This window comes from Megalobrama amblycephala, linkage group LG4 (genome assembly GCF_018812025.1).
Source record: "Megalobrama amblycephala isolate DHTTF-2021 linkage group LG4, ASM1881202v1, whole genome shotgun sequence".
Lineage (NCBI taxonomy): Eukaryota > Metazoa > Chordata > Actinopteri > Cypriniformes > Xenocyprididae > Megalobrama > Megalobrama amblycephala.
In genome coordinates this window covers 3,419,136-3,442,947 of record NC_063047.1, presented here as the reverse complement: position 1 = coordinate 3,442,947, position 23,812 = coordinate 3,419,136, and the positions used below count along the sequence as shown (strand labels likewise).

General features: G+C 36.1%; 2 protein-coding genes across 4 annotated transcripts; both read right to left on the bottom strand.

The window, feature by feature from the left end:
* Positions 1 to 249: 249 nt before the first annotated feature.
* On the bottom strand, positions 250 to 16,748 carry ggnbp2 (gametogenetin binding protein 2). 3 transcript variants are annotated; one of them, XM_048186838.1, is made up of 14 exons: positions 16,614 to 16,748; positions 11,575 to 11,685; positions 11,195 to 11,275; positions 9,812 to 10,065; positions 9,473 to 9,571; positions 9,126 to 9,239; positions 8,794 to 9,003; positions 6,974 to 7,148; positions 6,417 to 6,599; positions 6,073 to 6,220; positions 3,279 to 3,404; positions 2,864 to 3,018; positions 2,329 to 2,583; positions 250 to 1,037 (listed from the first exon to the last, which is right to left on the bottom strand). In XM_048186838.1, the coding sequence occupies exons 2-14, from the start codon at positions 11,665 to 11,667 to the stop codon at positions 861 to 863; spliced, it is 2,070 nt and encodes a 689-aa protein (XP_048042795.1). In that variant the 5' UTR covers positions 11,668 to 11,685; positions 16,614 to 16,748; the 3' UTR covers positions 250 to 860. The 3 variants fall into 3 exon arrangements, with proteins under 3 accessions (XP_048042795.1, XP_048042797.1, XP_048042798.1); XM_048186840.1 differs by having other exon boundaries at positions 3,279 to 3,401; XM_048186841.1 differs by lacking the exon at positions 3,279 to 3,404.
* Positions 16,749 to 19,139: 2,391 nt separating this feature from the next.
* Positions 19,140 to 23,776, bottom strand: pigw (phosphatidylinositol glycan anchor biosynthesis, class W). Its single transcript, XM_048186837.1, has 2 exons — positions 23,518 to 23,776; positions 19,140 to 21,078 (listed from the first exon to the last, which is right to left on the bottom strand). The coding sequence occupies exon 2, from the start codon at positions 21,073 to 21,075 to the stop codon at positions 19,630 to 19,632; it is 1,446 nt and encodes a 481-aa protein (XP_048042794.1). The 5' UTR covers positions 21,076 to 21,078; positions 23,518 to 23,776; the 3' UTR covers positions 19,140 to 19,629.
* Positions 23,777 to 23,812: the final 36 nt, after the last annotated feature.

The following is a 23,812-nucleotide window of genomic DNA, read 5'->3' as shown; positions in this document are numbered from 1 at the left end:
ACTTTTATTGTCTGTATTTTAATGAAGCATAAGGAGGAAACAGAACAAAACACGCCATCTAGTGGCTGACTATAATTTTATCAAGGCTTGAGAATACAAGACAAGGTTAGAACAAATAAAACAAGCTGTTTTAGCAGCATATCATGGGAACTTATAAAAATATACTTTTATGCTAATCAAATTAGATATGTAAAAATCTATAATCCAATAGAAACACTCACAAGAGACATGAAACACATTGAAATCTGATGCATATTAATAAATATTCTTTATTTTGTAAATTTTGCACATTGCTTTCAACATCACATCCAATCCTCTTAATAAATGGATGTTTTCATCTTCCTGTAAAATCTTTTTACTCAGATCATTTTATTTCTGTACACATTTATTCTTGCCACTAAAATAGTCACAGTCAGAGAAACAATCTGGGAGAAAAAAACAAACAAAAAACAAAACAAAGAAATGCTTCACAAACAATACATTAAGACTACCAACATCTAACCCTACAGTCAAGGCCTGCAAGCTCGATTATCAATTTAATAACGGTGTTCCTAACAACCTGCTCCCTAATCAACATGTCAAGAGAGAAAGGAAAACAAAGCCAGCTGTGATTGGTTGAGAAGGATTCAGAGTGAAACAGGAAGGTGCCTGAAGGGGAAGACATGTATATAGATGCGAAAAAGACGTGTAACTTTACCCAAAAAACATGAACATCATCAAATACAGCGCTGAAATTGATTCTTTTACCCATTTCATATTCCCAAACTCTTGCCTGAAAAAAGCAACAATGCAGCAGTGATCATGAGTGTTTTCACGGTCTATAAAAATAAGTGTGCGTTAGTGTGCGTGTGCTGCGGGCTCTAGCTGACGCTGGTGGTGGGCAGCCACTCTCCGCGGCAGTATTTGGTAAAGCGATCTTTAAGGTGCTGTCTGTACTGGTCTCGTGTGCGGTAGAAGGACTTGTTGTTCTCCACGAACGACTGGATCTCGTCCTGTGTCAGACAGTTCTCTTCATCTGAGGTCACTTCAGATTCATTCTGTTCACACAAAAAAAAAATTAGGAGGAAAGAATTACTACTTGCAATTACTTCAATAAACAAATAGTAAATAAACATTTTCACAATTCATTTTTATTGAACTGACAAAAGATCATTATTAGATGTTTTATTCTCCTAATGTAATGTAACTGCATCTAATGTATTCTCCTGTGTTGTCGTATTTTTAAAGATTGAGCACTCTGATCAAGTAATCATGACAGCCCTATTTTATTGTATTGTTATTTTCGTTTGTGTATCTTTTTATATTTTCTACAACAGCCCAAGCATACATACAGGCCTATGGTGCTTAAAACAAATTCATATGGTGAGTAAATTATCCCATAATTAAATGCAGAGGACAAATTCTGAGTATGGGTTACTTGGCCTTCACATGTCACTTTCCTTTCCAAGCTTTATAATGGGAGCGAATGGAGCCCAAAAAAGCACATCCATCCATCACAAAAGTAATCCATATGTCTCCAGAGGGTTAATAAAGGCCTTCTGAAGTGAAGTGATGCATTTTTGTAAGAAAAATATCCAAATATATAACTATAAACTGTAATAACTGGCTTCCGGTAATGACCGTATGTGAGTCTAGTTCCGGTCGAAGAGTGACCTCTAACCCGACGCATGATGTAATGACGAACACGGAAGAGCAGAGCATAGCGCAAAACAAAACACTGTCTAAAAGGAGAATTTGTAAAGGGAAATGTGGGAGGAGCTTGAGATTGTTTGAACCGCGAGAGGCGTCGACTCTCACCTTAAGCTTACGCTACTCCTACGTCAAACTCCATTCTCGTGAACGCGCAGACAGACGTTACCGGAAGATAGTGATTATAGTCTATAAAGTTATAAATATGGATATTTTTCTAACAAAAATGCATCGCTTCACTTCAGAAGGTCTTTATTAACCCCCTGGAGCCGTATGGATTACTGTTATGATGGATGGAGGTGCTTTTTTGGGCTTCAAAAAAAAAAAAAAAAGTTACCATTCACTCCTATTATAAAGCTTGGAATAGACAGAACAATATAACTCGATTGTGTTTGACTGACAGAAGAAAGTCAAATACACCTAGGATGTCTTGAGGGTTATTATAATATAATTATGGGATAATTTTCATTTTTGGGTGAACTATCCCTTTAAGGAGTTTCATTGAAACCCATTGCAAGGCGAGGGCCAGATGTGAGAACCCCTGATATAGTATATAAATAAAACTAAAATAATACTCGTTCACACTCGTTGGATTGAAAACTGGACATTTTGTGGTATCAGACCTGTGAACAGACTCACCAGTAGCTCCGCGAGGCTCTTGGCGCAGCTGTTACCCTGTGTGCACGTGTCTGGCAAGAGAGGCTGACTGTGGAAATGCCTGCTGCTGCTCACATGATGGCTGAAGCTCGCTAAGGATTCACAGCACAACTTAGAGCATGGAGTTTCTTTGCTTCTGCACAGAGGCGGTGAAGGGGAGGAAGACTCGTGAACGGCAGCAGATCCAGATCCTCTCCGACTGCCGTCCGATACGCAGCCCTCCTCTGCTTTAGACCCCTACGATAGAGGGGAGAAGATCACAACTTCACTAAAAGAACTAGAATAGCAAGACATAAAATTACATTTTTAGCATTAATATTATGATTGTTGTGAAATTCTGATGCAGATTTGGTCTCCCGTTATCCTGCAGAGCTGGTTGTATTTAGCAGATAAAGTATTCATAAATCAACAAAATGCAGTTTTTCCATTTCATCAAGGAGCCACAAGATTAATTTAATGTTCATGCCAGGTATAAATCAATAATTACAAGATAATTGTGTTGCCTAAGTATACTCACATGTTCGATCCTGCAAAGCAACCCCTTGTTTTTTCTTTTCTTCTTTTTATTTTTGCCCTTTGTGTTGTCTTCTGAGTTGGCCCAGCACTCCACGCAGCTGTCCACAGCATCCTCTTCCTTCTCCTCCGAGCAGTGGTGACTACATGAGTATTCACCTGAAGACAAACATAAATATTATCATTATCCAAGGTCTATTAGAAGAATACTTTAGATATGATCCTGACCATGCATAAAAACAGAACAACTCTCGCAAAACAGGCTCAAATCTGACTGGTTGGCTTTACCCAATGGTTTGAATCAGTCCAACAGGAAACAAAAATTATGTTTACAAGTTTCCAGAATAATAAGATGCAATGTCAACACAGTTGAATAGACAAATGTTTGACCATCTATAATCATAATAACGTTGCTTTACCCGTTTCGTCATGGTTACACATGCCCTCGGTGCAGGCCACATCTGAGCCCTCTCTAGAGCCCGTCTCACTGCCCTCCATACTGGAGCAGTAACCACAGTCACTGCCATTACTGTGAGGCAACACTACTAGAGGAACAAACAGGCACAAACACACCAGTCAGAGGCATTCTGGGTACTTTTTTTTTTTTTTTTTTTTTTTTTTAATTAAGGGGCAATATTTGCCACCTTAAACTGATTTCCAGGGAATCTCATCCTTTATAAGAGTAGACCTTATTAGATGTATGCATCATCTTTTTTTGTCAAATTCTCATATTTAATTAGAGTGTTACCAATCCAACTGTTACCAAATCCCTTTTTGCACTGCAGATGTTGCACAGAAGCTGCATCTAAAGCATTTACACTGCAATTATAATTGCACAAATAATGCTATGACAATTAAAAGATTCTTTAAAGTGCCCCTATTATGCTATTTTAAAGGTTCCTAATTATGTTTTGGACTCTCCAACAATGTTTACATGCATCAAAGGACAAAAAAAAAACAGTTTAATGTTCTCATGATATGCACTGAACATCACCTCATTTCTCAGAGTCTGAAAATGGTTCATTTGAAGATTGAGTCTTTCTAAACCCCTCCTTTCTGTGAGCCTGCTCTGCTCTGATTGGTCAGACGCCTCAGTCTGATGTGACTGATCAACCGCTTACAGCGCGTGTCGGAAATGAAACGTCCATTACCATATTTGAATTTCTGCTTCTCAGTGCTTGATACACAGTGATATGAACAGTAACAATGGCGACGGTTTTCCCTTATCAATTCCAGCGCGAGTCCTCATTCTTTTGAAGTTCATGCAAAGCAGAAAACAGCGATAAAAGCAAACTCTTCCAGACTACAGTGTTTGAGGGCGGGGCAAAGAAGAGGTTCGCAGGCAGCCAATGAAAACCATAGGCTGGCATTATGCAAATTTGTTACACTGTTACAGGAAGTGAGACGACTTACTGACGTTCTTTTAGGAGACAATAATGCACCTGATTTTTAAAACTTTACATTCACAAACAGCTATATTACACACTGCATGAGAGTTAATAATCAAAAAAGCATAATTGGGGCAACTTTAAATTTGGAACTAAAACCAAGTTTTAACAAGTCTTAATGAGTGAGTCAATTCAACTGATGGTTGATTTATTCCGGAATGAAGCAAATGTCTGTCTTTTTGAATAGATCACTGAATCACTGATTCATACAGGAACGAAACACCACTGTGTGTTACACGGAGATGCACAAAGCTTCTGCTGTGACTATTTTTGTTGGTGAAATAGATAAAAAACAGACAATATTGTGCCTAAAATGTAACAATATTAAAGGTGCACTATGCAGGATTTTTGAAAAAATAAAGTACTGACAAAAATAATGCCTCTCAATCATTGCTTGCTTACGGTCTACAAGAAGTATGTGGTGGTGTCTGTTTCATTGGCTGGTGGGTGTGACGCCCCAGCCAATAACGGCGCACGGTGCAGGTGGTGGTGGGACTTTGTCGTCTATGTCTGAAACTCCACTAAGTCATGCCTTGACACAAAAACAGTTGGCTAACCTTGCTATTGCCTTGTTGACTGATGCATTAACTAATGTTAACAAATACAACTTTGGATTTTAATAATGTATTAGTAAATGTTGAAATTAACATTAACTAACATTAATAAATGTTGTACAAGTTGTTAGATCATGTCAACTAAGTAGTTAACTAATGTTAACAAATGAAACCATACTGTACATTGTTACCCAAAAAATGCATAATAAACAATATTGAAAAAAAATATTATCACCAGGGCTTGACATTAATTTTTTTGCTCACCAGACACAGTATCTAGTGGTTTTCCAAAGTTACTAGCCACTCAGCATTTTCACTGGCCACAATTTTTACATCGATACCATGGGAAAAACTGCCATATAGATATTACTAATATTATCTCATAATTTGGCAGCAGGTACATTAGGCTGCTGTCACTTTAAGTCCTGATGCAAGGATCCATTATACTGTTACACATGTTTACGTTCACTTAAAACATGACTGTTTACGTGACATTTTGACATTATTTTGTTTGTATTTGACTGTTTAAGCACAATAAGCAGCGAAAAAGAACTCAATATAGTACTAAGAAGTGGCTTTAGTGTGCATACTTTGGGTGCGAGTACAAAATCTGTGAGGATGGGTAAAATTATACGCAATACGTGCAATCCCACACCAAAATTCAAGCCCTGTAACACCAACATTCATCCGGAGCAGTTTGTGTGTCACCTCGCTGTCTGAGAGATGAGAGAGCGAGAGAGCGCAGCTGGTATCGTGTATCTATTCTGCGGAAAATGAGAAATTCAACCCGCCAAAGTGGCTAGTAGGAGTGACTGCGTTACACACCACTACTCATCTCCCCGCAGATAGTTAGATGGCGTCTGATTCTGGCTGTGCTCCAAATGTTGTGTTTACAAACAGTAACTGAAAATTTCTGCATAGTATACCTTTAATTTCTTGTTTGTTGAACTGTTGAATAAAACCAGTACCACATTTGAGATTATGCTGATATCCGGGAAAAACAGCACACTTGCTTGTGTGATATTGCTAACTATCATAGAAATATAAGACAAAATCTCATACAGGGACATATATTAAATTTGGTGGATCATTGTAACTGCATTCTACTAGGCTACATCACGCAGTGAAAGCGTTCAGAATAAAACCGTGTATTACCATAGACGATACACATCGCACAGCCCTACCAGACATCCTCTCCAAGCTCTCTTTACCTTTCTTGGTTTTGGGGGAACGCAGGATGGAGGCTGCGGGGCAGGTGCAGGAGGAACTCTCGCTGGTGATGATGACCTCCACGCTGCCGCCAGACTCCTCTCCACTGCCACACGACTTACAGCCGCCGTCCACAGACTCAGACGAACCCTGCGGAAAGACAATGAGGACGTGAATTAAAGAGTAATTCAAGAAGAGCGAATAGTGAGTAGCAACAAACTACATTTTCAGCAGCTTGACAATCAACATTGTAGCTTTTTTGTTGTATTTATTGCAAATGTATCTTAAAAATTCAAAACGGTCACAGTGAAGGAGAGGAACAGACACACATTAAATGAGTCATTACCTCATCAAGACTTTTATCTTTTTCCCCCTCAGCCTCTTGTTCAAAACCACACTTGTTTTTACGTTTGTTCTTGCGTTTTTGCCTCTTCTTCTCCTGTTTGAGTTCTTTGGCTCTCTCCTCTTCTGAGAGTTCCTCACAGAGCTGCTCCAGCCGGCTGATGCCCTGAACCCTCTCCACCGCCATCTGCACATCGTTGCAACATTGTCATATACAGCACAAAACAGGGCTTCACAAAACAGTCAATTTATTTTTCTTGTGAGGAACTTCAGAAGGTCAAACTAAACTTTTTTTGCAACCATATATATATATATATATATATATATATATATATATATATATATATATATATATATATATATATATATATATATATATATATATATACTATATATTAAATAGTATAAAATTAAATGAAGTAAAAAAAAAAAAAAAAAAAATGGCCATTTATTAGGACATGGATATGTCAATTCAGCAAAAAAATTTAATAGTTGGATATAGTCATTCTATTCATGGAAAGTGCCATTTAGGAATTGAAAATGAATCAACATGAACATTACCTCAAAGCTTTTGCGCAGTGCATCAATGCCCAAATAGAAAAGCATCTGCCATGTCTGCTCCTCTGCTCGCAGCTTCTGCCAGATTCTGTGCAGCCGCTCGTACAGGTGGATTCCTAGACACGTCAACACCTCCTCCTGTGCGATATCTATGGTCTTTGCGTGTCTCTCTCGACGCCTGTAAATGATCCAAACACTTTTTAATGAGGGTATATGCATGATAATGGAATATCCAATTAGGGGTGGGTGATAGGGTATAAATATCACATAACATTATTTTTCAGGCAGGATAATCCACAATTGTGTCACGATTCTTTTTTATGTTGGTTAAAGACTTTTTGCAAGTTACTATAGCTACATAAAAATATAGCCCTACAAGGTAATGAAACATGAAAGAAAACAGAATGACTAGGACTGTTTAGGCTGAACAAGGGTTGAGCAATATGACCAAATTTTTAATTCACTTTTTTTAATTTAATTTTTGTGCATGGTTTGGGTGTGCACTCAGAAAACTGTATATCCAAAGTTTAAAATAGCAAGACTTCAAAATGCATGCAAATAACAAACTTTTGTGATGACAAAGAACTGCAATATCAGAGATGATAATCAAAAAACAGAAACTGCAACTGATAGAACGTGCACCGTAGCACAATACTAGGGCCCTATGATTTCCGTAATGCAGAACAAGTGGATGGAATCACGGAATCCAGTCATTAAAACGTAATAAAACTGTATGAATGAGGCATTTTATAATTTTAGTTTCTATCATCATATAAACATACAGAAACGCAAAGGTCTTCACTGCAACCCGTCAAAATAAAAGTTCGGCTTAACTTTGAGAAATTATGACAGAAATATATTACTGTTATACAGTAGAATTTAGCTCAATGTGATAATAATACTAAAACTAATAATAATAATAATAATAATAATAAATTACTTAATTATTTATTTATATACAATTTTTCTTCCATGTTTTAATTTTAACAGTAAAGCTCTGTTGTGCAGCACTTTGTTTGATAAAAAGTTTGTTTAATGTCATATAATTAAAAGATAAATTAATGCCTTCATATAAAATACACACAGAATTTCTGAAGAAACAAAAATAAAACATTTAATAGAAATTAATTTGAAAAAATAATAAATTTTGTTGTTTTTATGAATTCAATTAATTAGCCATGCTTTTTGATTATTAAAATTTAATTAAACCACTATAATGGAATCCAGAAAACTTAAAACAGAAAACAGAACTTGGTAAAAAAAAATAAAACTAAAACAAAAAAAATAAAATAAATAAAACATACTTTATAGGGTCCTAAAAAGTGTAATTTTTGTTAAACTTTTAATAATTTGTTATTAATTAGACATGCTTTTTGATTACTAAAATTTCATTTAACCATTAAAATGGAGTCCAAATGGAAAAAAAATAAAATAGGAAAAAGCTGAATTTGGAAGAAAAAAAAAACAACCACCTGAATTTGGTAAAAAAATAAAATAAAATGGAATTTGAGAAAAAACAAATAAATGTACTTCATAGGGTCCTAAAAAGTGTAATTTTTGTTAAACTTTTAATCGTTGTTAAATTGTATACGTTTCATAATTTCAATTAATTAGACATGCTTTTTGAAAACAGAGTTTGGAAAAAAATAAAACGGATTTCATAGAGCCCTATAATACTAACAATCTCATTTTAACGAGACATTTGAATCGTTACGATCTAATTTTGCCATATCCCGCACCCCTATAGCTAAAGCTTCCAGTTGATGATACAGTATAATTTAATGTATGTTACACAACGTCAAATAAACTCCACACAGACTTACTCATAACCCCCCGCGAATTCTGGCTCTGCTCGGCCCAGTAAGTGAGCGATGAAGTCGGTCTCGCAGCAGACGTGAATGTGGCGCTCGTGTGGGCAGCAGCGCAAACCCTCGTACAGAGACGCACAGTAGCCTTTCTCTTTACTGCAGTCCAGGTCCCCTACCAGGATGTTATATGCTCTCAGAACCTTGTTCTTACAGTCAGTACAGAACCTGAGAATGATGTTGCAGAAAGAGAAAATCAGAGATCAGCTACAAAAAGTAAATAAAAAAATCAATTTTTTTGTCACTGAGGCAATTAATTAAGAGAAATGTGTAACATCACAATCTCTTACCGGTGTTTGCGCAGGTACGTCTCCAGAGTCTCTAATAGAGAGGTGCTGTCAATCAAAACCACCTCATCACGACACTCCTGTGACATCAGCTCCCACACGTCCATCCAGCTGCCCCTGCACCAAACAACATACTTGCTTTAAAAACATTTTTAAGTCTGTTTCTATGGAACAGTGTAAATGTTTTAATAGCTTAGATTTGCGTTAGATTATGTGTTTGTTTGTTTATTATATGGTGTTATGCATTTCTTTGTAATCTTTGTCTTGTGCTGCCTATCTTGACCAGGACTCCCTGGTCTCAAACACCAAATGTCACATATAAAATATAAAAATAAAAATAAAACACTTACCCTAAAGGCTTCGGTTTGTGTGTGTCTAAAGAGTGCAGCTGACAGCGTTTGTTCTTTTTACTCTTGGGGATGGAATCAATTATGTTGTTTAACTTTGACCTGCAACAAAGGAATAAAAAGCACACGTTAAAATTAAACCTGTAAGGACTTGATTGGATAGTAAGACTGAAAGTGATGTTTAATAGATTATAAAATTTTCCCATCATTCCACCTTAAAGGTATAGTTCACCCAAAAATCATTTACTCACCCTCATGTTGTTCCAAACCTGTATAAGTTTCATTCTTTTGTTGAACACAAAAGCAGACATTTTAAAGAATGTTAGTAATCAAAGCACTTACCCATGAACATAAAAGAGCGTGTAGAGTTTCCTGGGGTCAGTGAGACACGCCCGTGTGACTGACAGCACTCCAGAGGATCCCACAGTGAGCGGTTCCAACGCGAAGTATCCGGAGTCCGTGAGCTGAGAGAACAGGTGCTCCACACTGCGCCGGCAGCCCACGCACGGCACCGACTGAGACAGAGCGTTGATGACCTCACGTGACATCACCATCAATGCCATGTTCAGGTCCTGCTGCTTTAGCATACTGTGATGCTGGTGAACAAAACACAAGAGGGAAAGTGAAGCTGAAAGCCTTAAAATCTGACTCTCTATTTTATTTGCACCTTGTGTCTCTGTCAAGCTGGAAAAGGAACTAAAGAGTCTCACAGATGCGCAAAAATGACTAAAATCGCTGTATTCTGCTTCCAGGCCAGTAGATGGCGATGTCACTTTGTAAAGAAGCAAGGCGCCTACAGACTGAACACATATAATACGCATGTGCAGGACGTCACTGTTTTCAAAAATTAGCGTTTTTGTAGTTTACACAGAGACGATAACGGAATCGTTTTTAAAAACTTGCACTTTGAAACCTGTTTTCAAAAGTTTGTGTTTTCAGTAGGGATGGGCATTTTTCCAAAATATTGTAGGCTACTCGAATATTTGGGCTCGTAAAAAACGAATATTTGAATATTCGTTTATTTAAATGAGGTTAAACGAGAAAATACTAAAGCAGACAGCACCAGTTTCGTACAAAACGTAACGTACAATACAGGACAAAACTTAAAGGAAGCACATGTCTCAAAATCATTTTGCTATCAGATAATTTATCATCTTGGCTCACTCGGGGATAACTTACAGCTGCGCTTACCTGTCGTGAATGCAGTGATGGACAGCTGTCTTTCCTCACTCGACGGGTATTTAGATTTCATGTGCTTTCTCATTATGGTGTTGATATTATAACTCGGTTTCATTAATTAATTTGATCAAAAGTAATTCCATTTTGTAAGATCATTTTCATCTAAGTAATTCCAAACTTTGCGAGGCAGACGACAACATTGTGACGATCAAATAAAATAAACTTGTTAAACACGCTCCACAGCGCCACCCGGTGCATTTAGTTATAACTGCAAGTTTTAGTGCTTAGGATTTATCATGGATTCACTGCATTTACGGCCATAGTAAAATTCGAATAGTATTTATATATTAATTACAGAACAAATATTCGAATATTCGACTATTTGTGCACATCCCTAGTTTTCAGGCCCCAGTTTTTTCGGTGAAAACGGTGTTGTGGAAACACCCCTTTAAAAAATATATTTTCTAATTTCTTGTTTTTGGTTTTAGGGTGAAATATGTTCTTGACAGGTTTTCAAAAATGAAAATGGAAAATGTCATTGTTTACCTCAATAAACTGCTTCATTTGTGAACTGTTGATCTGATAGTTGTCAAATTCCAGAATACTGTCAGGAAACTCCATCACCATCTACAACATAAACATGCATATACAATCATTTCTTCCAATATAAACCTGTATGTGACTTCAGTTTGCTTTCAGTAAGCATATATAAAGGAACATATAAACACTTGGTATTTAGTGGTACTTGGCAAGGCAAACCTCTAGAACCGGTTCAATGGTGTTGGTCACTAAAATATGCGAATTGACAGATGAATGATGCACAATAAGACCAGGAACATATTTTTAATGTAAATAGGTTTAATGTTCATTCCACAACAACTTTAATGATGGCAAAATGCAAAGTGAAACCAATGAAATGATCTTACCGTGAGTGTGTCATCGATGTACAAGGGAATCTGGCGTGCAAGAAAAATATAGTCCTCTTCCCCGTCCCTGCAGACAGCCACCAGACGTGCCATGTCTTTGTCCAGATCTGCCTGTTAGTGTGTGGACAGAATCTCAGTTAGCAGACCCCAAAAATCCCAAAGAGCATTTGGGTGGTTTGGCCCTTCCTAAATGGGTTGTGAATATGTGCTCCATACTATACTGGATTAATTCAAACAGACTGGATAACCCACCAGCTTGGTAAAATATTGAGAATGCTTCATGCAATTCCTCCATGTTGAACGCTCTATTGTTTTCCCCTCACACCGACCCCACTGAAAAACAGTTTGGACTCGGCTTTTACGCAATTATGGCTTCTAAGTTATTCCTCTGTCTTCCCCACACATTCTAATCCTTCACTTCTCTCTTCTACTCTGGATGGTGTATATACTTGTTGGAGGGATCAAGGTCTCCTCTCTGTAGCTAATTTGTGCATAGATGGTAGTCCAAGGCCTCAGACACCACACCCATGGACCTTTGTGCATATGGCACCCAAAATTGGAAACACTTCAGGAGATGTATAGGTCGACTGATTGATCGGTTTTGCCAATTAATCGGCACCGATAACCAATTGCTCGAGCAATGTCACGTTCTTAAAGGGTCCGTCTGGAAACAAAGCCATCATGAAGCCAAACCCCCTCATGGAAGAAGAAAGCCATGGTGTTTACAAATGTAACAATGAGCGCTTATCAGGATCAACTAAATGTGAAGGTCACAGCATATTCTCTTTAAAATACGTCCAAGAGTTTTACACATCTGTCTGTTATTGTAGGGATTTCACATTTCACACCCCTAAACATGATGCTGAACAAAACCAACTGTGATTGGTTGCTTTATATGTCAGCTTCTGGGTGGTCCTTGACCAACGAAAGCTGCGACGGAGTCCAGACCTTCTGCCGTCAGTCGGAAGGGCTACGCGAGACTACATAGATGGTACCTTTGCATCATTTGACCAACTAACTGTTTTACAAATACGAGACTCTGTTCATATAAACTTTGCAAATTTGCCTAATCCTCTAGGTTCTTCTCTTGACATCAATCTCCAAGTTAGTCAATACATTTGCTACTTTGCAGTCTTTACCCTTTGATAATTTACATACCAGCTAAGCTTTAAAGCCAGTTCAGACCAAAAACAATAACTATAAAGATAACGATAAAGATGTAGTTCTAAAAATCATTCTAAATATAGAAGAATAGCACTGTCCACACCACAGCTGTAACGATATAGAGAAACGATATCATTGGGATCACTTTCACAACTATTTTTTTCTAGGTGTTGAAGCATAAAACACTGACAGCCAATCAGAATCCATTTTGATTTAAGGGCTTGCACAGTTAAAAAGGCAAATTACATTGAGAGAAGTTAATCACCGAGGTCCAGAAAAAGCCACCACTGTTTGACAAGTCAAACACTAGGGGTGTGACGAGATCTCGCGAGACTAAAATGTGACATCGAGGCGAAAGGTAGTCTCGTGATATTGCCATGACAGAGTGGTTAGGATGATTAGGAAAGAATATGCCACCGCTACATTTACATTACGCCTCCACTGTCGTTTTGCTTTGTATTTGAATAAAAAACATTTAATTCAGTTGGATAACGGTCGCCGCCGCTCTATATTTACAGAGTACGCGCGAAAGTGAAAGTAAACGCGAGCGCGCATTCAAACGCGATTTCAATAGCCCGCATTTTGAAAGCGGCTCCCCGATACATGCAGGTATCTTCCAATATGAAAGCTATTTTAGGCTGGACAGTTTAGTTGTAACCATCTCTCAGCTCTGTATCAAAGAAAAATTTGGTCTTATTTGCACTTTAAATATACTCAGAAAGCAGAACTGAAATGACATTCATTACTAAGATGATTAGTTAAAACATTTCAAATACACCTGCAGAATATTTTTTCTAGTCATGTATTTCACCATTGAGGATTTCTTAAAAATATTGTGTAAAAATCTCGTCTCGTCTCGTTCTCGTGAGATACCTGTCTCGTCACACCCTATCAAACACCCTTTTCAAGGATACTTTAAAGAAAATGGATAAATGGAAAACAATCGCTCAAACCCTCGGAATAAATAGTAAGATCCTGTAGATGAGATCATTATGCCAGGCTAGCAAACAGTGCAAAAAAAAAAAAATTACCTCAGGTATCCAGCGCTAGTTTCGACAACATTGTCTTGCTTCCTTTGAAGTTGCAGTGAAAAAGACTTGTTTTTATTCCACTATATTGACTTCGTCAGCTAAATTCACTGTTAGATTAGATTGATTACACTAGCTAATCACTCAAAACATAGCATGCTGAGGACATCTGCTGGTTAAGGTCGTGTAAATGCAACAAGAACTGCAAAAACATGTTGTACACACTTTGAAACAGCCGCGTGTGATCTTAGAATAAACAGACCATTATCGTTCTTGGTGTGAACGGGCCTTTAGACCTTAAAGGTTTAGTCCACTTTCAAATAAACTTTTCCTGATAATTTACTCACCCCCATGTCATCCAAGATGTTCATGTCTTTCTTTCTTCAGTTGAAAAGAAATGAAGGTTTTTGATGAAAACATTCCAGGATTTTTCTCCTTATAGTGGACTTCAATGGCCTCCAGACGGTTGAAGGTCAAAATTAGTTTCAGTGCAGCTTCAAAAGGCTTTAAAAATGATCCCAGACGAGGAATAAGGGTCTTATCTAACAAAACGATCTGTCATTTTCGAAAAAAATGTAAATGTATATGCTTTATATAAACAAATAATCACCTTCTAAGTGCTTCCGCCAAAACCGCACTTTCGTATTCTTCAAAAAGCTTATGCTGTATGTCCTACGCCTTCCCTATTCTACTTACGGAAAAAAATTTAACTGGCGCTGCGTTTGTTCCTTAAGCATTTATTTATATAAAGCATATACAGTTGTATTTTTTCTGAAAATGACCGATTGTTTCGCTAGATAAGACCCTTATTCCTCGTCTGGTATTGTTTAAAGCTGCACTGAAACTGTAATTTTGACCTTCAACCGTTTGGAGGCCATTGAAGTCCACTATAAGAATAATCCTGGAACGTTTCATCAAAAACCTTAATTTCTTTTCGACTGAAGAAAGAAAGACATGAACATCTTGGATGACATGGGGGTGAGTAAATTATCAGGAAAAGTTTATTTAAAAGTGGACTAATCCTTTAAAGAGTTAGTTCACCAAAAATGAAATTTCTGTCATTAATTACTCACCCCCATGTTGTGACCTTCAAGACCTTCGTTCATCTTCGGAACACAAATTAAGATATTTTTGATGATATCCGAGAGCTTACGACCTCCCTATGTCATAACCAATTGCAAGACCTAGAAAGGTTCTGTAACATTATGAAGCGACGAGAAAACTTTTGTGCGCAAAAACTAAACAAAAATAATGACTTTATTCAACAATTTCTTCTCTTCCCTGTCATTCTCCTATACTGTTCACATAGTAAACACAGTGCAGCACTTCCGTGTTCTACTTCAGAACGATGTCTTTACTACCTTTCTGGGCCTTGAAATTGGTTATGACATTGCTGTGCTATCAAAGGTCAGAAAGCTCTCAGATTTCATTAAAAAAAAATCTTAATTTGTGTTCCAAAGATGAACGAAGGTCTTACAGGTTTGGGACGACATGAGGGTGAGTAATAAATGACAGAATTTTCATTTTTGGGTGAACTATCCCTTTAACATAGAAACAGACCAAGAAACAGGGACAGGATTCACTCATCATCTATTTGTGCACGTCATGCTCTTATACAATGCAAGACGGTTAATAGAGTCCACTAGAGTAAATGCAGACTTGCTCGGATTAAACCAACCATTGACCCAGAATGTGATAGATGTCGCTTGGGACCTCATGTTTTGGACCTGCCCAACTCTCTCCTCATTTTTATCTGTGTATATTGGTATAGCCTATATGTGTATTCTTTTATGGTTCACTATTGCCATTATTATTATTATTATTATTATTAATGTTTTTTTCAGTCTCTCTTAAGCCTTTTTTTGTAATTATGTGTTTCGAAAATGTTAAATCATAAACAAAAGAATCAGTTAGCTTTTCATTCACAATATCATCTCCAATATTTCCATTTCTCACCCAGATGAATCAATATTATAGTTCATTTCTAGGGTGCAAACACTGTGTCTTCCCAGCAGCCCTTGTAGCTTTGCTAAGGATTATTAGCTTACACATACACTCTTATCTGACTACAGAGGCTTAAACACTTACTATATCCAACTCTATACCCCAGTATGAAAGAAACACTGGTAAACCTGTATAATATGCTCGTTTAAATGTATACAATTGCCAAATAAATGCAGTAACCCGTCAAAATGTGCAATCATGGAGAGGTCAAGCCACATAACGACAATGAGCAGCTAAACAACCACCAAACCAGCCTCTCGAAGCTCTGAAATATCAAAATACACATATTCATATAAAATATACTCGACAGCCTGTTGACATGACAACAATTACATAATTATCGCTGTGATAATTGCACTCACATTCCCTCCGATGACACAGGTGCTAATTAGCCTGCTAGCCAACGATATGCTGCTCACAGCCATCTGAAGAGCAACTTTAACGAGTCATTTTAAAACGTGTAATGTGGTAAATGTGGAAAATGAGATGATGTTACAAAATAAACAGGCATTTTTGTGTCGAACTGAAGTTAGCACACGGCTAACCTGTGAAACTTTTCCAAGCTGATTAGCATGCTAGTGCTGCCAGAGCCTAGCCTGCGTGAGCTGCACGGCAACTTTCAACCCAACAAAACATGTTTTAATATACGCTAAACAGAGTGCAAATGTACTTTTAACATAATACAAGGTATTTGAATTCAAAAGTGTCGTGATAAAGGTCTACTTTGACTGACGGACTGACACCCTCAGCGTTTATCCTTCCCGTAATGTTACTTTTCAACCGTTATTGCACTTAAAACAGCGACTAAATGCACAAATATCAAGCTGCAGCTGTTGTACCCACCTGTTTTCGACAGTTGTTTTCTTCTTTTGGACAAAAACAAACAAGTGCGACAGAGGCGTATGTGGCAGGCGAATGTTCTATGACCCTTGGCACCCTGATACGTCAGAAAGTAGTTCCGGGCTCTGAGGGCGTGACGTGTGCAGTTTGATTGACACATGGGTGGAGATTCTTGTTGGAAGGAGATTATTTTGCACGATCGATAAAGGATTTTTACATTTGGGTAGATAAGATATGCAAACTTCATCTAAAACCAGTTTTTCATCATAATTTTTTTAGTGTGTGCATGCAGTTGTTATGATAGCATATTAGTTAGATATATTAATTCATTAATTATGAGACTACATGAAACTAAAAATATTTTGCATGTCGTTTATGACATAATGTTAATTTAGTTAAAAGAATTTGGAATATTAGCAAACATAATTTAAAATATATATATTTTATAATTAGTAAACATGCAGGATTTATTAATGCATATTTGTTATTTAAATATTATTTCATTCAAAGACTGCATGACATATTTCTTTACAATGCATTTTCTAATTATTTTACATGCCTTAATATTAATTAAAAGTTTAATGAAAAGAGTTTGGAATATTAATAAATATTGTTCCTAATTCTTTTCTAATTGTTATGCATGCAGTTGTTATGATCGCATATTAGTTGATATATTAATTTATTAATTATAAGACTACGTGAAAATAAAAAATATTTTGCATGTAGTTTATGACATTTGAATTTAGTTAAAAGAATTTGGAATATTAGCAAACATCAGCATTTTAAAATTATTTTATAATTAGTAAACATGCAGGATTTATTAATGCATATTTGTTTAAATATTATTTAATTCAAAGACTGCATGACATATTTCTTTGAAATGCATCTTCTAATTATTTTACTACTTGAAAATAAAAATATTTTGCATGTAATTTATGACATAATATTAATTTAGTTAAAAGAATTTGGAATATTAGCAAACATCAGTTTTTTTTTAAAAAAATGATTGTATAATTAGTAAACATTCAGGTTTTATTATTGCATATTTATTTAAATATTATCTCATTCAAAGACTGCATGACATATTTCTTTGAAATGCATCTTCTAATTATTTTACATGACTTAATATTAATTAAAAGTTTAATGAAAAGACTTTGGAATATTAATAAACATTTTTCCTAATTCTTTTCTAATTGTTATGCATGCAGTTGTTATTATGGCATATTAATTGATATATTAATTCATTAATTATGAGACTACATGAAAATAAAAATATATTGCATGTAGTTTATGACATAATATTCATTTAGTTAAAAGAATTTGGTATATTAGCAAACATCAGCATTTTTAAATTATTTTATTATTAGTAAACATGCAGGATTTATTAATGCATATTTGTTTAAATATTATTTCATTCAAAGACATATTTCTTTGAAATGCATCTTCTAATTATTTTAAATGACTTAATATTAATTAAAAGTTTAATGAAAAGACTTTGGAATATTAATAAACATTTTTCCTAATTTTTTTTTTCTAATTGTTATGCATGCAGTTGTTATGATCACATATTAGTTGATATATTAATTCATTAATTATGAGACTACATGAAAATAAAAATATTTTGCATGTAGTTTAAGACATAATATTAATTTAGTTAAAAGAATTTGGAATATTAGCAAACATAATTTTTTTATTATTTTATAATTAGTAAACATGTTTTATTATAGCATATTTGTTTAAATATTATTTTATTCAAAGACTGCATGACATATTTCTTTAAAATGCAGTTGTTATGATCGCATATTAATTGATACATGAATTCATTAATTATGAGACTACATGAAAATAAAAATACTTTGCATGTAGTTTATGACATAATATTAATTTAGTTAAAATAACTTGGAAAAAATGGTTGGTTTTTTTTTATTATTTTATAATTATTTTATAATTAGTAAACATGTTAAACATGTTACAAGATAAAACGTGTTTCCTTCTGGAGCATCAATGAATGTTTGAACCTTTTTTAATAGTAGTGATCGAGTCCTTCAACTTATCCTCAGGATCTCAAAATCATTCAGTCACTGCTGGAAAGGGTTCAAATATGCAGAAGATGCTGGAAAATCAAAGATTATGCAGGACCTGGAAGGAATTTTCTGAAGAACAGAGCTCAGTTTAACTGCTCAGGACAAACAAGAGACTCATGAACAACCATCACAAAACAAAAAAACAGTCATGGATCATCAGGTAACCACACACAGTATTGAGAATCAATGTAAACTTTTGAACTGGGTCATTTTTATAAATTTAGCTATTTTTTTTATCTTGTGGACTTTATATTAACATCTGTTATGTGAAATACTTTATTCAGGACAGTACTAAATAAAAAATAACACACAATTTTCATGATCCTTCTTATTTTGTTAAAATGATTAACATTTTTGCATATTCTGCAAGGGGTATGTAAACTTTTGAGCTCAACTGTATACACACACACACACACAATAAATATACACAGTACACAAACACACATATGTAAACAAACTTTTATTTTTGGTGCGATTAATCGCAATTAATTGTTTGACAGCACTATTTGGAATATTAGTAAACATTTTCCCCTAATTCTTTTCACTTTACAACCTGATATTAAATAAAAGTCTACATGAAGTATTTTTAATCTATTTACCACACAGAACTATATATATGAACTGTGAAAAAAGATAAAAGAAATAATGGCCAATTAGAGAATATAAAAAGACAGAAATCTGAACCTAAAACTGATGTAATGTCCATGTTATTTGCATCTAAAATTGGCATGAAGAAATCATCTCATTTAGTGCATTCATATTTGATATATAATACAGATTACACATATAGTAACAGTAGATTCACAAATAAACACATTCAATTTTATTTGCACTTTGCAAACAAGTTATATACAGCATATTTCACAGCATTTGAAACGACAAAGCCATTCAGAAAAATACAGTGAATAGGTGTTTACCAGAACTTAATGGTTATTTTATTGATATGCAAAATGAATATGACCAAGCTGTTCACGAACATATACAAGAGCAAAACACTCACGGCCTAAAACATCACTGCTGTTCAGAGTGTCCACGAACACATTGGTCAAACCAGTCATGATATTCGCCAGCAGGAAATATAACAACTGGTTCCGGTTAACAGACTGCACGAGGCACAACGCATCCATATTATTTCTCATTTTCTCCGACTTCTTATTTTGATACGGATACCACGATGCAGACACAAGTGAAAAATTAGAGACAACTTTAGAAAAAAGTAACACTAAATCAGCAAAGCTTATGCAAGTGAGAAAGAACGTGGCCTGCGCTACAGTCCAAACACAGAAAGAAAGGTTGGCCATTCTGCGTGAGACTGGCTCGATGCATCTCTGGCACAAGTATAAAGCGAAGAACAGCCCAAAGCTGGTCAACAGAAGGTTACGGATCACTCTGATCCAGTCTCGAACTAAAGTTCTGCTCTGCATGAGGTAGTGTCCAGCCTGAACCCCAGCCATATAGATGGCAATATATCCCACAACTGAGAAGATACCCTCTTTGTTTTCCTGCAGAAATCCTGCGCGCTCATTATTGTGGATGAGGAAGGACTTCAGACCTGTCATCTCCAAGATAACCTGGTAAGTACCACCAATGAGCAGAGCAAGAATCCATGAGGATTTGACAGGAAAGAGAGCCAGAAGTGCGGACGCCACCACTCTGACGATGGCTAACGTGAAAAAGAAGTTCCAGTGAACCCCATACTCCGTCACATGTTCATGGTAGCCGGATGACTTGACGCTCGCAAGTCTCACAAACCCTAACAGGACCAAAGGCCAGACGGAAATAAACTGTTTTAACACATGACTGATCTTCGACCCTCGTACGTCCTTTCCTCTTGCCTCAGGACACACCAACGCATTGGCCATCACATATGCTCCGACGCCGAAATCCATCACCCCTGTTCCATACGTCTCCGTTTTGGCGTAACGTCTTGGGAACACGCTAAAATCAACAGCCAGAATGCTTATGGCGGTCTTCACATTGACCAGAACTCGGAACACAGTTACAAACGGGACCTGGTTGGATTCTACTCTGCCTTGCACAAACCTGTCAATCGAACTGGAGAGGGAACCTTGCTTTCTGTTCTTGTACACGAGGTACAGGACGGCAAAGTCAACTGCGGCTATGCCCATGATGACAAAGTGAAGGATGTCGCTCAGAGCGGTGCACGACAGGACCAAAGGCATTATGAGTGCTGTGAAGTCCAACAGGAGATGGGCTGCCCAGGAGAACGGAAGGACCCCTTTTCCCAGGTGGAACACTATCAGGAAGAGTCCTCGGCTGAGAAAGCACAGCGGGGCTAAGAAGGATCCCAGAGAAACCTCCGTCAGGGTGGTTCCATTGAGATTGCTGACAAATGCAACTTTCTCGTCTGGTGATGCCATTGTCTGTAAAAAAGAAACAACATGTTTTATTTATATTATACAGTGCTCAGCGTAAATGAGTACATTCCCAACATTTTAAACAATATCTCAATGAACACAAGATGTTGACAAGACTAAGTTTAATATAACATCTGTTTAACATGAAAGTAAGGTTAATAATATAACTTGGAGAACAAAATTTTCAGTTTTAATCAAATTAGGGTGATGCAAAAATGAGTACACCCCACTGAAAGTCTCTGGAAGAAAGCTAAATTTTAGACTACAAATGTCTAATAATTTAACAAGAATTCAACTACAGCTGAGTCTAATTATTCATTACACAGGTGTCCAGCTGACAGTTGACAATAAAAGGGTGTTAAAACCCCATTTCTTGCTGTCAGCAATGGCACCACATGGAAGAGAAATGTCACAAGACCTGAGAAAGAAAATAATTTCTTCACACCAGAAAGGTGAAGGTACAAGAAGATCAGCAAAGCTTTACTTATCAGTCAGAATACTGTAGCAAAAATGGTACAAAAATTTAAAAAAGATGGAACTGCAACCATCTCACAGAGACGTCCAGGTCGTCCACGGAAGTTAACACCTCGACAGGAGCGTCTTCTGATGAGAAGGGTTGAAGAAAATTGGCATGCAAGTTCACTGCAGTTATCTAAAGAAGTAGAAAGCCAAACTGGGGGGCTGCATGAGTGTCGGGGAGCTGCATTTCATTGATGGCATCATGAATTCACAGATGTACTGCTCTATACTGAAAGAGAAGATGCTACCATCACTCCATGCCTTTGGTCATCATGCACTTTTCCAACATGACAACGATCCTAAACACACATCTAAGGCCACTGTTGGATTTCTGAAGAAGAACAGGGTGAAAGTGATTCAGTGGCTCCTGATCTGAACCCAATCGAACACCTATGGGGAATTCTGAAGAGACAAGTTGAGCATCACTCTCCATCCAGCATCCAGTATCAGAGCTCATTCTTGAGGAATGGAAAAAGATAAATGTCGCCAACTTGTTCATTCCATGCCTAGAAGACTTGGTGCTGTCATTAAAAATCATGGAGGCCGTACAAAGTACTAGTTTTTGTTGTGGGGTGTACTCATTTTTGCATCACCCTAATTTGAGTAAAACTGAAAAATTTGTTCTCTAAGTTATATTATTAACCTTACTTTCATGTTATAAGTTAAACGGATGTTATATTAAACTTAGTCTTGTCACCATTTTGGAAATTGTATTTGTGTTCATTGAGATATTGTATAAAATGTTACTTTTCAAAGGGGGTGTACTCACTTATGCTAAGCACTGTACATACATTCATATATATATATATATATATATATATATATATATATATATATATATATACACATTTATATGTATACATAGATACTATATATGGGTCAATGACATGATGGGTCATTTTTTTTGTCCAAAGGCTTTAATAATAATAAAAAACAAAGATATGACATCCAAAGTATGTAAGGTAGTACAACTAGATCTCTTTTATTGAATTCAAAAGGTTTTAATTATATTTCGCTACACATAAAGGTATTTTAAAGATTTTGAAGTGTCAAAAGGTCATTGGGTTTAACCGTCCAAAGGCCAATACAGCCATTTAATTTGTGATTAAAATATCTTAAAATGGAATAAATGTATATATATATTTTATTCTGGCATGATTTTATAACATCATATATCAACATAGTGCAAAATGGTGTTAAAATTATGTGTAGAAGTCGTTGCTTTGTTATGAGAACGAATGTCCGGAAAAATGAATTTCATTGATGTCATTCGGAGTAACCAATATAAAGGGACCATTTTGAGTCAAGTCATGCGGTCATTATCATGTGACATCATTCAGACACCTGCAAAGGACCACATGGTCATGAAGCAAAGTAACTAACTCTCTCTTAACTATTTGAAAATTAATGTTCATGCGCATGTCCCGAAACATCAGGTCATTCGGTACAACTGCTATAAAACATTGCAAATGTTGTAATATTTTAAAAAACTTGTACTAAATATAAAATTTAGATTGTCCTTTTGCTAGATATCAGCCTGAAAACATCGTCATTCGGTATAACCAAACATATAATTTGGTAAAACTGAAATTTTGGTTAAACCGAATGACTTTTTTGGTGACAAATTTTGTCCATCTTGTAAAAAATGACAAAAGCAGTGTTAACTGATCATAAAAAACACATAATATCATTGATAACACTTAATAAAACTTCAAAATTAATTATATCTTCATGTTTTTTTACACTTTCAAAAACCTCATTGATCCATACACACACACACACACGCATTTATATACACACATACTGTACATACACACACATGGTAGGTTTGATCTCAAAAGTTTGTTAAAATAATTCCAGAAATTAAAACAATTTAATCAAGAAACACATTTATTAAAGCTATTGCTTTATAGAAATGTGACTGACCTCTTCCCGTGTGACGTGTGGTTAGATGAGACTACAGAGACCACATTACAGCAGTGGCCTGTCAGGATAAACCGGTTTAGCACGCTAAACAGGCACTCCTATTTATCATTACTGTACTCGTGTCTTTTTATTTAATAGTAGAAATAAACATTCCTCTAATCGATCGTTTATTGTCCTGTAATAATCCTCAATTTATAACAAAGTGTCTTCGCACATTTGGGATGTTTCTCTTCCGCGTTGGGCGTGGCTTCAGGAAAACGTCACTATATGGGCAGGGACTGTTCGTGAGCCTAAA

Coding starts and splice junctions, on each gene's coding strand:
- ggnbp2 (XM_048186838.1), bottom strand. CDS start 11,667: ATGGCACGTCTGGTGGCTGTCTGCAGGGACGGGGAAGAGGACTATATT. Junction 11,276..11,574: donor ACATCGATGACACACTCACG/GTAAGATCATTT, acceptor TTTATGTTGTAG/ATGGTGATGGAGTTTCCTGA. Junction 9,572..9,811: donor ACGCTCTTTTATGTTCATGG/GTAAGTGCTTTG, acceptor CCTTTGTTGCAG/GTCAAAGTTAAACAACATAA.
- pigw (XM_048186837.1), bottom strand. CDS start 21,075: ATGGCATCACCAGACGAGAAAGTTGCATTTGTCAGCAATCTCAATGGA.